This window comes from Simochromis diagramma, unplaced genomic scaffold, assembly GCF_900408965.1.
Source record: "Simochromis diagramma unplaced genomic scaffold, fSimDia1.1 OVJJ01000603.1, whole genome shotgun sequence".
Lineage (NCBI taxonomy): Eukaryota > Metazoa > Chordata > Actinopteri > Cichliformes > Cichlidae > Simochromis > Simochromis diagramma.
The window spans coordinates 14,253,374-14,268,533 of NW_024387414.1; the positions used below are offsets into that span (position 1 = coordinate 14,253,374).

At 40.2% G+C, this 15,160-nt stretch overlaps 3 protein-coding genes across 5 annotated transcripts; 1 reads left to right on the plus strand and 2 right to left on the minus strand.

Moving 5' to 3' along the window:
• Nucleotides 1-524: 524 nt before the first annotated feature.
• On the minus strand, nucleotides 525-2,227 carry psmc3 (proteasome 26S subunit, ATPase 3). The gene is made up of 2 exons (XM_040011870.1): nucleotides 1,232-2,227; nucleotides 525-982 (listed from the first exon to the last, which is right to left on the minus strand). The coding sequence occupies exons 1-2, from the start codon at nucleotides 2,174-2,176 to the stop codon at nucleotides 644-646; spliced, it is 1,284 nt and encodes a 427-aa protein (XP_039867804.1). The 5' UTR covers nucleotides 2,177-2,227; the 3' UTR covers nucleotides 525-643.
• On the plus strand, nucleotides 2,192-9,442 carry LOC120721500 (TATA box binding protein). Its single transcript, XM_040011875.1, is given in 10 exon segments — nucleotides 2,192-2,330; nucleotides 2,756-2,966; nucleotides 4,607-4,784; nucleotides 4,913-5,081; nucleotides 5,259-5,346; nucleotides 6,565-6,656; nucleotides 6,780-6,837; nucleotides 6,839-6,948; nucleotides 7,069-7,163; nucleotides 7,916-9,442. Coding segments are annotated over 9 exon segments (924 nt in total). The 5' UTR covers nucleotides 2,192-2,330; nucleotides 2,756-2,912; the 3' UTR covers nucleotides 7,996-9,442.
• A 938-nt stretch (nucleotides 9,443-10,380) lies between these two features.
• On the minus strand, nucleotides 10,381-14,118 carry pdcd2 (programmed cell death 2). Of its 3 annotated transcripts, none has more exons than XM_040011873.1 (8): nucleotides 13,820-14,118; nucleotides 13,055-13,163; nucleotides 12,870-12,926; nucleotides 12,140-12,328; nucleotides 11,459-11,635; nucleotides 11,233-11,333; nucleotides 11,042-11,155; nucleotides 10,381-10,936 (listed from the first exon to the last, which is right to left on the minus strand). In XM_040011873.1, the coding sequence occupies exons 1-8, from the start codon at nucleotides 13,997-13,999 to the stop codon at nucleotides 10,757-10,759; spliced, it is 1,107 nt and encodes a 368-aa protein (XP_039867807.1). In that variant the 5' UTR covers nucleotides 14,000-14,118; the 3' UTR covers nucleotides 10,381-10,756. The 3 variants fall into 3 exon arrangements, with proteins under 3 accessions (XP_039867807.1, XP_039867806.1, XP_039867808.1); XM_040011872.1 differs by having other exon boundaries at nucleotides 11,459-11,638; nucleotides 13,820-14,117; XM_040011874.1 differs by having other exon boundaries at nucleotides 11,471-11,638; nucleotides 13,820-14,115.
• Nucleotides 14,119-15,160: the final 1,042 nt, after the last annotated feature.

Here is a 15,160-nt window from a genome sequence, read left to right on the forward strand (position 1 = left end):
CATAGGGGAATATGGGGGTTGACTGTACAAAATTGTTGGAGTAATGAAGGACTACCTCCAAATTCTTCCACTTCACCTTAGATTAACAGAAAAATAGTTGAAACTTGGAGACAGTTGGACAATGATCCCAAACGTGTTAAAACTGATTCAGGAAAGGATAAAGCAGGCTAATGCTAAGCTTCTGAAATGGCCTTTCCAAAACTCCAGTCTCAACCCTTTTGAAAATTTCTGGACTATGCTTAACAGCCAAGTCAATTGACCAGAAACCAACCAATATAAATGAACTCTACCATTCCCCCAGAATTTATACTAAAGAACATTAAACGAAATATTAGTGTGTGTGTGTGTTTTGACCACAACTGTATGTTGAACCCTGCTATCTATTCATAACTTTCTTTAACTGCTTTAAGCTAAGAATAAATTTATGACTACTATGCAATTCCAGATGTGTAGCTTCTAAATAGCACCAGGTACCCTTACATTATTTTTTAAAATTGTTAGAGGAAATAACAAAAGATACTAGAGGCATTTTATTTATTTTATTGACTCAAGATAATGAGAAATCATAACATGTGTTTTCTCAACAGCTTTTAATAGTAATCAAAGACTCTCACACACAAATACACAGACACAGGTAGTGTCCTCAGGCATAGTACTGAAGGTTAGCCTTCTTCTTAGCTTGGACCTCCAGGATTCCCTCCATGTAATCCTCATGGTTCAGCTCTGTGGCTCCGCGGCGCAGCGCGATCATACCGGCCTCCACGCACACAGCTTTGCACTGAGCGCCGTTGAAGTCGTCGGTGCAGCGGGCCAGCTCCTCATAGTTGACGTCGGGGCTGACATTCATCTTACGAGAGTGAATTTGCATGATGCGAGCCCTGGCCTCTTCGTTCGGCATGGGGAACTCGATCTTCCTGTCCAGACGACCTGAACGGAGCAGGGCAGGATCCAGGATGTCCACTCTGTTGGTGGCAGCAATCACCTAAATAATAAAGACAGTATCATTGCAATAAACTCCAGTCATCATAAAGTATTAATGTGGGGGTTTGGATATTGACGAAATTTTAACGTTTTTCTTAATGAATTGTTGTACAAATTCACTTTAAGTGCCTCAGATCTACTCAGATGTAGTTTAAAATGTTTTATCAGTATTGAACATTAAATAACAGTGAAGTGGTAGCAGAATTGACGTGCACTTTTGCTGTATTCAAGAGTAAAAAGGCAAATTTACCTTGACCAGCATGTTTGGCTGAAATCCATCCAGCTGGTTGAGCAGCTCCAGCATGGTCCTCTGCACCTCCCTGTCTCCAGCCTTCTCGCTGTCAAACCTCTTGGTTCCAATGGCGTCCAACTCATCTATGAAGATGATGGATGGGGCTTTCTCTTTAGCCAGGGCGAAGGCATCTCTCACCAGCTTGGCACCATCTCCAATGAACATCTGCACCAGCTGTGGACCTGCAAGCTTCAGGAATGTGGCTTTGGTTTGAGCGGCACATGCCCTGGCCAGTAGGGTCTTCCCGGTGCCAGGGGGTCCATACATGAGGACTCCCTTTGGGGGCTGGATGCCCAGGTTTTCAAACTTCTCCTTGTGGTTCATCGGCAGCACTATCGCCTCCACCAGCTCCTGGATCTGCTTATCCAGACCTCCAATGTCGCTGTACTGCTCTGTGGGGCGCTCATCCACCTCCATGGCCTTGACTCTGGAGTCATACTCGGTTGGTAAGGTCTCCAGGATCAGGTAGGAGTCTTTGTTAACACCTACGAGGTCTCCCGGTTTTAGCTTCTCGGCGTCCACCAGCCCGATCACCGGCAGGAAGTAGGTCTGCCGGGTTGAAGTTTTGATAACTGCGCACTTTCCTTTTCTCTGGGAGTCCAGGTCCACGTTAGCCCCGTCCTCCTCCTGGTCGTTGGGGTCCACATCCAGCAGCTCGATCACGTTAGACACCAGGTAGGGCAGCGTTTTGTTCACCTTTATCTTCTCCGTGTTTTCTTTAATTTTATCCTTCATAGCCTGAAGCTCGTGGGTTACTCTCAGCACTTCGCTCTTCATTATCTTTATCTCGCTGTCGAGGAGACGAGTGCGCTGAACTATCTCCTCTGTGGACATTTTTAACACTTCTTCGCCGATCCCATCCTCCACTTCATCCCAAACTGATTTGTCACTCAGCGACGCCATCTTTGCTGTGTCTGCGGTGAACTGTGACACGACGGAAGAAGAAGAAGCTTCCGGAAGTAGGTCGTGAGCGCCCAAGAACAAGTCCGGGGTAGTTACGGAGCTGGAGCTGAATTTATGCTGTTCGTGTGTTGATTTTAACAGCGACACCTTGATTGTAAGCTAAAGAATGATTTTCTGGTTCATGCTGACAGATTTTCGAGTTATTTGCAGTTGTTTTTACCGCATAAATCCGAATTTTTTAAACGTTTAGCTTGCAGATTCATGATTGCTAAATTTGCTAATGCTAACTGCCGCTAACTTCAGCTAGCCCGTGTGCTTACACGTTTCATTTTGTTCGAGGAATGTTTGGTAACTTTATTAGCGGCATTTTGCACGCTTAACTGGTTAAAGGACACCTCATGTACTGGGCAAGATATGAACGAGAGAGTTAAAGTAATGTTAGAAAAGGTTAAAGTTATTTAAATGAGTTCGCGCCACCGCTTGCTGCTGCACGATTTTGGTTTCATTCATTTGCATGTTGTTTACGCCACTTTGTTTGAGTTTTATCTGAGTAAAGTGTGCTTCTTGTCATCTTTTCAGCCAAGACACTACTGCCGGGGGTAAAAAGAAGAGTGCAGTGTTTGTGTCTGGTGTTTGACATTGTAGGCTGGAGGTTTAAAGAGCCCTGCTGGGTTAGTTATCACGCTTTTACTGCCTTCTACTGGGTGGCAGTGAAGTAACGTGGGAATCTAAAGGGATGGACCAGAACAACAGCATACCAGCCTTCCAAGGGCTGGTGGCTTCCCCTCAGGTAACATGGGCTTTGTGTTTCATTATTAAGACTTTTTGAAAATTAAGTCACAGATTTAGCCATCCGTTGTTTCTTTATATTTATGCATCCAAGGAGCCAAGTTTTCTTCTATTTTTGAAGTGGTCTTAAACAATAGTTCTTCAGGCTTTCTAAAGTTCTTAGAAATGGGTGCTTTTCTCCACATTTTCAGTTCAGTCCCTGTTTTCATAGGAATCTTTTTTGTTTGTTAAACCACTTAAAATGACGTATGAGTCATTAAAGCATTAAAAAGGTACCTAATTCAAGGCATGTACCAGTGTTGTGTCTGGTGCTTCACTTCATTCATACATCTGCTGTATACTGAAGCCTCATCAGAAATGGTCTCAGTGGAACAATTATGGTCAAGAAGCCTTTCTTAAGAAAGGGAAACTGGAGGGGGAAATGCTACAACAAATTACACAAGAACTGGATTGAAAATCAGTGGTGAAGGGAAAAGGTCTAGAGCCATTCCCTGCAGGAAGTGAATTACTGTGATGACCTAAGACCATATAAAATCAGGGATATTCAAAGACTTAAATCGATACAGGGTGAAATAGGTGTTGGTGATGCAAAGTGGGTGGACACAAAGTTTTACGTTTCTCAAATTTGAGGTGACTGATTGAAGTGACTCCCAATGAGAATGAGGGATACTGCTGATGAATGTATGTTACTTGTGCAACTGGAGCCTGCTTTCCAGTGATGAACCATTAGCGACAAAGTGATGGATGATGAGTAATTTCCTCCCTGTGTCAACACCCCTTAAATCATCTTATGTGTTACTAAATATTAAGGTTGGGTGATTGGACGAATATATTGACGATAGGCTGAGCCTTTCACCGATCATTTTTACAAGAATGATTTATTTATTTGCCTATGAGTAAGTTTGCTAATGATGTTGGTTAAAGCTAAGACAAGCAGTCAACGGAAAAAATAATTTAACGGCACCCTCCTCAGAGTGCGCCCAAATGCAGCGATTCATTTACTCAAACTCATAATAGAAAAAGGCAGTAGTCTATGTTCAGAAGAAAAAAAACCAAACATATTTAAAATTTAAAAAAAAAACCCCACACACAATGGTGGGGAGGGAAACAGAGATACTGGCTAATAATCCAAAAAGTAGCTGTAATAATACTGAAACAAATAAGAAAAGAAGGTGAACTATTCCCTCCAAACAAAACATATAAATTCTAAACGCGCAAATCAGATTACATTACATCAAAAAACCTGCACCTGCGTGAATATATTGCATATCGTTATTTATCGGGCCGACGATTGTCGTTTGGAAAATTTTACATATCATCCAACCTTACTAAGTATGATTTATTTCTAAAGTTACGTCTTTATTTCATGAAAAAAAGACACCTTGAGCTGTCACAGTTGTGATCTTTTCTGTTCTTTCACTGGTCGGAAATGGCTGTACTTCCAACAGAACCGACATATTCTTCATGGGTTTAAAGTCCGTGGAGAGACTGCTGTCATTTAGATTTTTCGTTTTATTTGTGTCAAGAGAAGAGTCAGACCTAAAAACAAGAATACTAACACTGAGGGAACTGTCTTATATCTCTGCTCTGTAGTTAGTTTCTGCTTCATTACGCCCTTCTTTTTGCTTTATCCCCATGCAGGGAGCCATGACTCCAGGCATGCCGCTCTTCAGCCCCATGATGCCATATGGCTCTGGTCTGACACCCCAGCCAGTGCAGAACACCAACAGTTTGTCAATACTGGAGGAACAGCAGAGGCAACAGCAGGCTCAGCAACAGCAGCAACAGGCACAACAACAGGCACAACAGGCCAGCTCAGGTACTCCACAAGCTGTCATTTTTTTATCTTCCACATTTATTATGAGAAATCTTGGTTTTATTTAGCCGTGGTGGAAGTTAATCTCCGGTTACACATAAATAACCACTTTTTTTTTTTTTCCTTCGCAGGGACATCAGGGCAGACCCCTCAACTTTTCCACTCCCAGGCAGTAGGAGGCTCGACCACAACTGCACTGCCAGGAAACACCCCCCTCTTTACCACCCCGCTGACCCCCATGACCCCCATCACGCCGGCCACCCCTGCTTCAGAAACCTCTGGCATAGTACCGCAGCTACAGTATGTTTCACATCTCATCCCACCCACCCCCATTTTTGGTGATAACTGCTTTAAAAGGAAAGAAATTCCTGCACATATATTGAACCAAATTGTACTTTAAGGGAATGAAATTTTTAATTGTTTGTATGTCCTTCACTCAGTTGTTTTCTCTTGTTCTTTTCTCCCCTTCACTTTTAGAAATATAGTATCTACTGTAAACTTAGGCTGTAAACTGGATTTGAAGACCATTGCCCTGAGAGCCAGAAATGCAGAGTACAACCCAAAGGTGAGGCTCTTGGCTTTTTATTGCTCTACAGCATACTGATGTGACTTTACTGGCTGCAGGCTACAAATTACAAATTGTGGATGTTCCTGGTAATTAATTTACTAGAAAGGCCTAAAGTCAAGAGTGCTGTGGCCCACTTGAAAACCAGGAATTCTGACAGGGCCCACCAAATCTTAAATATCCACTCTAATCAAAATAAAAGACAGAGTGGCGTATTTCCTTGATAATTGTATTCAAAAACTTAAACAACACAGGCCATTGGCTATAAATTGCTAATGCTACCCAATCATATGCAAAGTGACACAAACTTCAGTACAAGAGGAGTAAATTAAGGTCAGTGTAATGATTAATATAACAAATGAACTACCTCATATTTCCAGTTTTTAATTAATTTTATATAATTAAATTCATTAATACAAATATGTAACTATAAATACTTGTGAGTGATTTCAAACTGAATTTCTGTTATTACTTCGACCCACACTCTGGAATCCACTGTACTAGATAATAAACCAGAGAGAGAAACTCTCATCAGCTGATTAGTCTAAATTGGTCAAAAGAGACTGGGTGTGCTGTCTTTATATATATATTCTGTGGGTTTTTAAGATCCAGCTGAAACAGTTAGGTACATTTTGTTGCACAATGCTTCAGATGATTGGTCGTGTAGATTTGCACTACTACACACAGCTGTCAGCTACCTAATTTCCACCCTGTTTACAACTTCTCATCACATAGAGATATTGCAGAAAGTGATGTCATTACATATTACAACTAACGGTTATCTGGTGTTGTAAATCCATCCAGCTGTCCATAGCGTTCATTTTCTGCCTGTGATCTGGGTGTGGGTCTCAGGGGTGGCAGTCTAAGCAGGGATGCCTTCTTCTGAGTCAGCCACCACCTCTAGAAGAGCTGTAAGAGATGGCTGGTGGGAGGAGAGTTAAACTGCTTTTGAAACTGAAAAACACGTTAACAGACTTGTGTTCTTGTTTATTCTTGTAGTCGACTAGTTGCACACAGCTCTAGTCTCAACATCTTTCCTTCTTCAGCCCCCTGTTTAACTCACTTTTAAAAAATAAATATTTAAACATGTCTCCTCTACCGAACTCAAATATCTATATAGAATTAAAATCCCAGCTTGGATCAAATTCAAGCAGAAATTATTGTATTTTAAAAGTAACGTGTGTAATAATGGTCAGCCTCGCTGTCTCTGTTCATTAGCGTTTTGCTGCTGTCATCATGAGAATACGAGAGCCCAGGACCACTGCTCTGATCTTCAGCTCTGGAAAGATGGTCTGCACAGGAGCCAAGAGGTCAGATTACAGTTAAATTTTTTTATTTTATTTTTTTTACAAAAAAGGGGGGAAAGTCTTTCTGCTTTACTTTACTAATATTTGACTGCTCCCCTGGGCTCTCAATGACATTTATCTTTCTAGTGAGGAGCAGTCGAGGTTAGCAGCCAGAAAATATGCGCGTGTTGTGCAGAAGCTCGGTTTTCCCTGCCAAGTTCTTGGACTTCAAGATTCAGAACATGGTGGGCAGCTGTGATGTGAAGTTCCCCATTCGGCTGGAGGGATTGGTCCTCACACATCAGCAGTTTAGCAGGTAGTTTTTGTTTGTTTTAAAATGACTGAAAGCATGTGAATTGCAAAATTAAAAATGATTGTTAATGATTTTGTACTCTTTGCTTTTTAAGAACTAAAATAACCGACTTGTGTTTTGCAGCTACGAGCCGGAGCTGTTTCCAGGACTCATTTACAGAATGATCAAACCCCGAATTGTCCTGCTCATCTTTGTGTCTGGGAAAGTTGTACTCACAGGTAAGATCCCATCCTGTCTGCTTAAAAAACAAAACATTTCTATTTTGTGTGTATTAAACACAGGAGGAGAAGTTAGTTTGTTAGTCTGATTTTCACATTGTTTAGACCCTTGTTTTCTAAATGTCCTCATGTCCTTGCCACTCATCGTAAATAAGATAAATTATTTTGATGTATGAGCCATACAAAAGAAATTGCGAGTCCAAGAATTAAACATGGAGTTGATGATACATTTAAAGTTGATACTGAACTGGACATTTTGTAGTTGGGAAAATGTTTCACGCAGAATCTCTGCACAGTCGAATGATATACTGACTGTCGGAGAGACAGAAAGGATTTGATTTAATAGCTTCTCCAGTCGAAAATGATAAAGTTTGAGGGAGTTCCAGTCAGTTGATTTGTGTAGTTGGGGAAAATCAAATTAACAAAATATCTTTTAATAACCTCCTTGAACCCATGATCCAATGAATCTATAATAAAACTATATAAAACTATAATGGTACTAAACGTTGATCAATAGATGCTTTTTTTTTTTTGATTCCGTAACAGGAAATTGTTTTAAAGTGGATCGGGATAAAGGGATAAAAATAATACAATAAATCTATAATAAACAAACAACAGTTAAAGTGCCGCAGTGCATAGTGAGGACGTTATTCTGTGAGGGTGCAAACATTTTAAATTCAGTTTTCAAACTCTGTTAATGATTGTTGTGAATTAACTTTTGTAACTTACTATACTCCCTGTTTTTGTTTAAGGTGCCAAAGTGAGAGGAGAGATCTACGAAGCTTTTGAAAACATATACCCCATCCTCAAAGGCTTTCGGAAGACAACGTAGACCCTGCATCTCTTCTTTTATCATCCCCACAACCCTGTTTCTAACATAGTTTTTTTCTTTTTTAAGCTTCACATCAAGCATCAGCCTTACGCTGACCTCTTCATGTGGACCTCTGTAAGAGATGTGCTACAATGAAGTGATTCCCTCACTTTTACTTTTTGTCCCTACAGTATTTCATGTTGTCTTAAAAGCAGGGTTTTAAGGATTGTCTTTTCTGTGTTATGATCTCACAAGTTTCTATATTTAAAAGTCAGTTTATTTCATACACATTTTAAGTCCTCTTTCGATTGTACATAAGATTGTAAGAAAGTGTAAAAACTGCTAATTAGAAAAGGGGCAGTCCTGGACTGTTTTTTTTTTTTTTTTTGTTTTTTTTTTTTTGCAGTTAGTTTTCTACTTCTGGTTTTTATTAATTGCTCATATTTTATTTTGACATAATCAGCTCTGTAAGCCCCAAATCAGAGAAAGAGACTTTAAAACCGAACTCGCCTACTTTTCAAAGGTAGATTTCTTTCTAAATTTAAGGCCGGTAAGTTCAGCAGTTATTGACAGTGAATTCTCTTAAAGTTTGAAACACTTCAAGTTGAACTAAACTGATCCAAATCCTACAGCTGAAGTTGAGTAGTTCATCAGTTTGGTTTCCTGTTGCAATCCTGCTTAATTCTTTGATAGTTTGGAGTCGGTCTAAAATTTTCTCTGGAGCAGATAACATGTTGTAATTTTTGAAATAAGTGTTTTAATGCTCAAACTTTCATGTGTATGTACATATAGAAATATTTTTTCTACTGTAAATAAGTGATTCCGACCTTGAAGGAGATGCTGCTCCGCAGATATTCTTTTTGTTTCTTTGACTAACAGGACAGCGTGTTTGTAAGATCACTGGCATTTAAGTTTAGCCAGGATTGAAATGTGACCTGCAAGAAAGATGCTATTAGCTTTGAGTACAAGAAGCGGCTGCCAACCTAATCCTGAATTTACATCTAGTGATTGATGGCAGGTAAAATATGCATCACGTTGCTGCATATTTATTATTTTTAATTTTAATAATTTGTTTTTGGCTAATCAAACCTATATTTAAGGTTTTTTTTTTTTTTAGGTACGTTTTACAAACATAGAAAAATATGACTCTGTCCTGGTTACCAGTGAACTGTGCTCAGACGCACAGCTGGGGGAAAAAAAGCCGTTTAAATGTGTTTTAATTCTGGTCAGGTTTTGATGTGCTTGTGTATCTCATGCAGGTTCAGCTGGGCACATCCTTCACACCAGTGTTAACATGTATTCTTAACCGGTTCAGAATATTTGATTGGCAGATCGTTTGGTTCACATGTTCAGTTAAGCCACTTTTATCGACTGTATGTATGGAAATCAATCAGGAACCTGTCACATCTACATGCTTCTTAAACTGTTAATGTACTTCTCAGTGCGTTAATAAACATGTACATACGGACTCCTTTGTTGGATCTGGATCTTCTGTTGGATTAAGCACCATTTTTGTTTGGTTAACCCCCTGTGTTTTGAATTCAATGTTATTTATGTCACCTCAAAGTGCTTTAATATTGCAAGCTAAGCACCCTACAATATTAAAAATACAAAAGCAACAATCGTGACTTACTATGAGGAAGCACTTGGTGATGGTGGGAAAGGAAAACTTCCTTTTAACAGGAAGAAACCTCTGGCAGAACCAGGCTCAGGGAGGGGCCTCGGACTATAGCAGCGTAACTGCGTAGTGTTGTTCAGGGTCACTCAATTCAGCCATAATTGTAAACTTTAAAAGTTTTAATCCTAGATTTAAAAGTAGAGAGAGTTTCCTGATTCCCAACCTGGGAGCCGGTTCCACAGAGGCGTCTGATAACTGAAGGCTCTGCCTCCCATTTTACTTTTGGAAATTCTAGGAACCACAAATGAGCCAGCAGTTTGAGAGGGAAGAGCTCTTACTAGGATAATATGGTACTAATTTTAGGTTAAATCCACAGCTGTAAACAGGTTTGGCAGTGGCTTCATCCTTGTTTCATATTATATAGCAGTAAAGGAGCATGCATCATAGCATACTGTAGCTGGTATCAAGTATTTGATGTGTTTTTCCTGTGCAGCCCTTTATCAGACTCGTTCATTAAAACATTCAGTTTTCTGTATCTGAATACATTTTAATTACGTAAATGTTCTGGCTAAGATACTTAACCTGAACTATAAATACGATATGTAGAGTCTGAAAGATGGGGAAAATACAATTTTTTTGTGGTCAGTAACTTGAGGTGAGTCTTGCTGGTAAATGTCAGAATTTGTCTCAATTGGTGACTTATTGCTGTGGTTATTAAACTGTGCGGGTGGACGCTGGTGAGCCGCTGTGAGGTGATTAGTGGAAAAATCCAGATGTTTCTTTAAACATTGTTTTGCTAAATTTGTTTTTAATGATGCAACACACACGTCTTTTTGTACACACGTCGTTTATACATTTGGAGATGGCATTTTACACTGATGTTTATGTTTGCACAAAGTTTATGATTAGTTAAATCTCCAGTCCATTTAATAGGGAGAGGCAGCATTACTCCCATGTGATTAGCTCAGTCAGCTCTTACCTGCAGCACCACGCAGCTTTTTGACTGAATGACAAGTTCAGGTGAAACATTTGGATATATCAACATCAGGTGTCCCACCAAGTCACGTGGGTGAACGAACACACTGAAGCGGAGTCGCCTAAACATATTAATGAAATCAGCACCACCTGTGCTTTTCCTGCTATGCATGAAACAAGGGACGCCCATCATCTTCGTTCAGTCTGCGTGTGTTGATCTGAGCTGAAGTCCTGCTTCCAGATGACCTCGGGGCAGTACTGGTCGCTGCGTTCACAGCTGGCAGAGCACGTGTAGACAGCCGCAGTCCCCCAGTCAATGCTAGCTCCAGTCGAGTCCACGCTTAGACTGTTTAACAGCTGCGGCATCACCTACACACATACAGGATAGCAACGGCACAAACTTGTGAATAAATCAACCATTAGTGAAAGATTAAAGACCCGAGCAGGTCTTCAACAGATCAGCAGGTCGATTACCTGGAACTCAAACGTCCTCTTGGCACCACAGGTGCATGGTGGGATATCCTCATCTGAAGGGATGTGCTGAGAGGAGACCCACAAGGGAGAGCCCCCTCGACTGTAACGTATCACCTAGAAATGACAAACACTGTGAGATATGGACAGAAGAAAACAACCGTCTGGATCTTTTTAGCTCTTCTATTTTCTACCTGGTGAGGTTCAGGTGCGATCTTCTTCTTAAACCTCTGGAACACTTTACTGTCTTCAGTCTCGTGCATTGCCATCTCGTCCAGGTCGCTCTCTGCCAGGGCTGATAGAGAACAGAAGGGTCAGGATTGGTTATAAATTATAATGAAATAAATGTATACATCACTAAGACTGGACTTTTCTACATAAAAGTTCACTTTTCAATTGAAAACTGAGAAAAACTTTAACCTTTAACCTTACATTCTGCCAAGGCGGGACAATCCACACTCCTCTGAGTAATGATCCCTCCACCGTCCTCTTCTTCTTGTTCTCCTTCAGCCTCTTTGACATCTTTCTCCTCCTCCTCTGGCTCAGTGACCAGCTCAGTCTCAGGAAAGAGGAGCGGGGAGGGTGTAACAGGAGACCCTTCTAGACAGAGACGGACAAGTTTAGTCTTTCTAGTGATGAGAAATGACAGTCATAATTCTCTTAACTCAGGGAAAAGGATTATGGACCACTTCTCTTTTTATCCATCGCTTTTCTAAATATAGATACACTCTGGATCAGATCGGCTGCCCACTAACACCCATTTTACAATCACCAATTAATCTAAATGTACCGAGGGCTGTGAAATTACTCAAATATTATTTTCAATTACAACCTTAGCTTCCATCAATTAATAAAAGGTTTATTGTGCTGTTTTATGATTTTGAACTCATCACCTTTCTTTACTTTTGCCTCTTTATAAAAATCCAAATTCACTCCTTTCATTTTTTTTTTTTACTCTAAATTCATTTTATGTATTCATTTATTAAAATTTCAGAACCAGATTTCTTCTTTGGAAGGTTTAATGAACACAATCATTAAACTCAACACTGAAAAAATGTGATTACGATTTTTGCAGCTCCAGTAAATATCCCCCACACACACCTTGGCTGCAACACTCCTTCTTGTGAGATTGTTTCCAGTGGAGGGTCTGGTGGTGTTTTCCACAGTAGGTCACAGTGTGGCACCGAGAGCAGGCTTTGTTACCGGGGCATCCGCACACCCAACACAGTTTAACTCCCGAAATGGACAACACACTCTGGCCCTCATCAGCATCACAGGGTGGTTCATCCTCTAAAGGGAAGATGATATTTTATATTTGTTGACAAACAGACATACAGTTGTGGTCAAAGGTTCACATACATTGGGCATGAGTGTCAGGGTAATTTTGGGCTTTTAATGATTTCTTTAAATTGTTCTTTTTCCACAGTGGAAGGATTGTACAGCAAACATCTTTAATGAGAGTAAAAAATAAGAACTTGCTGCACAAGTTTGTATTAATCCTTGGATTTTTTTATACTCCACACAGGGTGAAAAGTATAGTATAAGGTTCAAATATATACATACACACTCTGTATATTTTGTTAAATGTTCTTTAGCAAATTGCACCTCAACCAGAAACTTTTGGTAGCTGGAAGGAACATCCAAGTGTGACAAAGTGGTTAAACTGGTATTCCATTCCTTCATTATTTCATCCACTTTGTGGAACCACCAGCACCACTAACAACAAAACAGTCCCAGAGCATGATGCTACCACCACCATATTCTTCTACAAATACTCAGAAATTGAATCTTGAATACTTCATTAAGAGTTAGGCAGCAAAAATTCACAAACCTGGTGGAGGGTCATAGGGGTAGAACTCGTTCCTCCTCTGTAACTGGTTTCTGAAAACTGGCATGAAGGAAAACACAGCTTTTTAAGAAATACTGCAAAATCTATTGAGAAAAATTAGTAGAATCAGACAACATCTCACAACACCACCCCTGGGAAGTGACAGACATCAAACAGTGAAGAACTACCTTTCATGCAGCGGCTGTCGTTTCGTGTGTAGCACTCTGGAGTTTTGCAGCAGAAGAGAAAGAGCGTTCGGTGAAAACTTCTGTCCTGACCGGATATTGGTGCATACACCTGCAACAAGTCAGGTAAATCTAGTATTTATTTATTTATAGTGAATAAGGCTGAGGTGGGATGCAGAAGTTAAATTGGAGTTGACCCAGATTTGAGTATGTGTGCACTTAGGTATAGGTTCTGTGTGTGTGTGTGTGTGTGTGTGTGTGTGTGTGTGTGTGTGTGTGTGTGTGTGTGTGTGTGTGAGTGAGTGAGTGAGTGAGTGAGAGATCAGGCTTGTAAAAAGTACTTAATTAAAGTTGAAAAATACTCACACATTGTACACCACCTGGGTAATATGTTCCGATTCTTATATCAGAATATATATCAACAACCAGCCGGCTAATGAGGGTCTAGTACCTAAACCATGCAATTAAATATATTTTGGGGGGGGTTCTAATTTATTAAGGATATATTTCAGTATGTACCTTTTTAGGAGGCTTATAAAATACAAATGTTTGATATGTGTGCCACTTTCCTTTCTTTGTGTTTATGCTGCTAAAAATGTTGTGTTAATATGTTTACTGTTTAACTCTTTATACAGGACACCAAAACTGTAGTCTACAAGTTATTTCAGTCTTTATATTATAATGTCAGCACATCTCTCTATACCACAGTACAGTACAGTGAAGTTAATAATTTTATGAAGTAGGATAACATGGCTCCTGGAGATTCACCTGCAGCAGGAAAACCATAGGCAGACGACATATCTCACACTCCAGTCCGGGCAGAGAGGGCAGGCCTCTCTGGCTGAGCCACGCCGGCTTCCCTCCGACTTTACTCGGGAACTGAGGAGACCGAAGCCGCCACGGCTCCGCATCCTCCAGGAAACCCAGAACTACCTCCGCCGAGGACATATTGGTATTACAGAATATTTAACGAACAGACTCTAACCCTTACTGACGGAGCGTCTTCTACATCTCACAACCAAAACACATGCTGCTACAGTTCTGAAACTCGTCCGTGAGGAAACACAGCCCAGACTTTAGTTCCGTGGGCCTCGAAACTGTCACTCTGTTGGTAAATACTCATAAATATATGATAGTGCTTGGTGGCTTGAATTAACACGTTTGACTGCTATTCTACAAGTAGAGTTTTAATATGTTTTAATAAGTTTAACTTTAGTTGTATTTTGTTGTGTCCACCAGATGGCGCAAATGTCACACCTGTAGTCTAAAAAGTTTTACAAAAAGTCACGTTTGAATAATATAATATCACGTTATTACAATATACATAATTATAACGTTCGTACATTATAATATTTATATTGTACTTTTCACGTTATAACGTGATATAGCTCTATTTTTCTTTCCCGAGGCTCCCCTCAATATTTATATTTTGCTTTAAATTGGAATTGGAGGGACTATGCTAGGAGGCTATTCCAGCTGTCATAAGGCTGGAATAGCAAGGCTAATAAGTAAGGCTAAAGCAAGAGGCAGGGGGGGGAGAGAAAAAAAATCCCATCCATGTTCTTAAGACACAGTTCTCTGGGTTTTCTGGAGGTCTTTCAAAGTTTTTGTTAAGCTACTTAACACTTCCCTATGAGTCAGGCAAGCATAAAAACAACAGAATACAAGGGATGAATCAATGTTGTGTCTGGCCCTTCATCCACGCACTGTTCACTAATGCCTCATTCATTCATTCTCATTCTTAAGAAGGGGAAATAAGGGGGGGTTAAGGCGGAGGTATTAATAATTACACAAGAACTGGACTCAAAATCAGTAGCAGCGGGTCTGATGGAGTGATGAATCATCATCAATGGAGGAGTTCAAGAGAGTTGAATGTCTACAGCCAACTGTAAAACACAGTGGAGGTACTGTTATGTTTTACAGCTGCATTTCAGCCTTGGTGTTGGGATCTTGTCAAAATTGATGAAATTATGAACGCAGAAAAGCACCATCAGTTTTGAAAAGCATCTGATTGGTAGCAGCTACAATTCTTTTCTTTTTTTTTTTTAGCATAGTAATGATCCCACTAAAAATGCAGCATATGCATACACACAATAGTCTCCCCAGAAC

Excerpts from the sequence above, each read along its gene's own strand:
- pdcd2 (XM_040011872.1), bottom strand. The coding sequence starts at position 13,999 with ATGTCCTCGGCGGAGGTAGTTCTGGGTTTCCTGGAGGATGCGGAGCCG. Across the intron at positions 11,334-11,458 it reads GGCAGAATGTAAGGTTAAAG|CCCTGGCAGAGAGCGACCTG; the intron begins GTTAAAGTTTTT and ends GTTCTCTATCAG. Across the intron at positions 11,156-11,232 it reads TCGCACCTGAACCTCACCAG|GTGATACGTTACAGTCGAGG; the intron begins GTAGAAAATAGA and ends TGTCATTTCTAG.
- psmc3 (XM_040011870.1), bottom strand. The coding sequence starts at position 2,176 with ATGGCGTCGCTGAGTGACAAATCAGTTTGGGATGAAGTGGAGGATGGG. Across the intron at positions 983-1,231 it reads AGCCAAACATGCTGGTCAAG|GTGATTGCTGCCACCAACAG; the intron begins GTAAATTTGCCT and ends TTTATTATTTAG.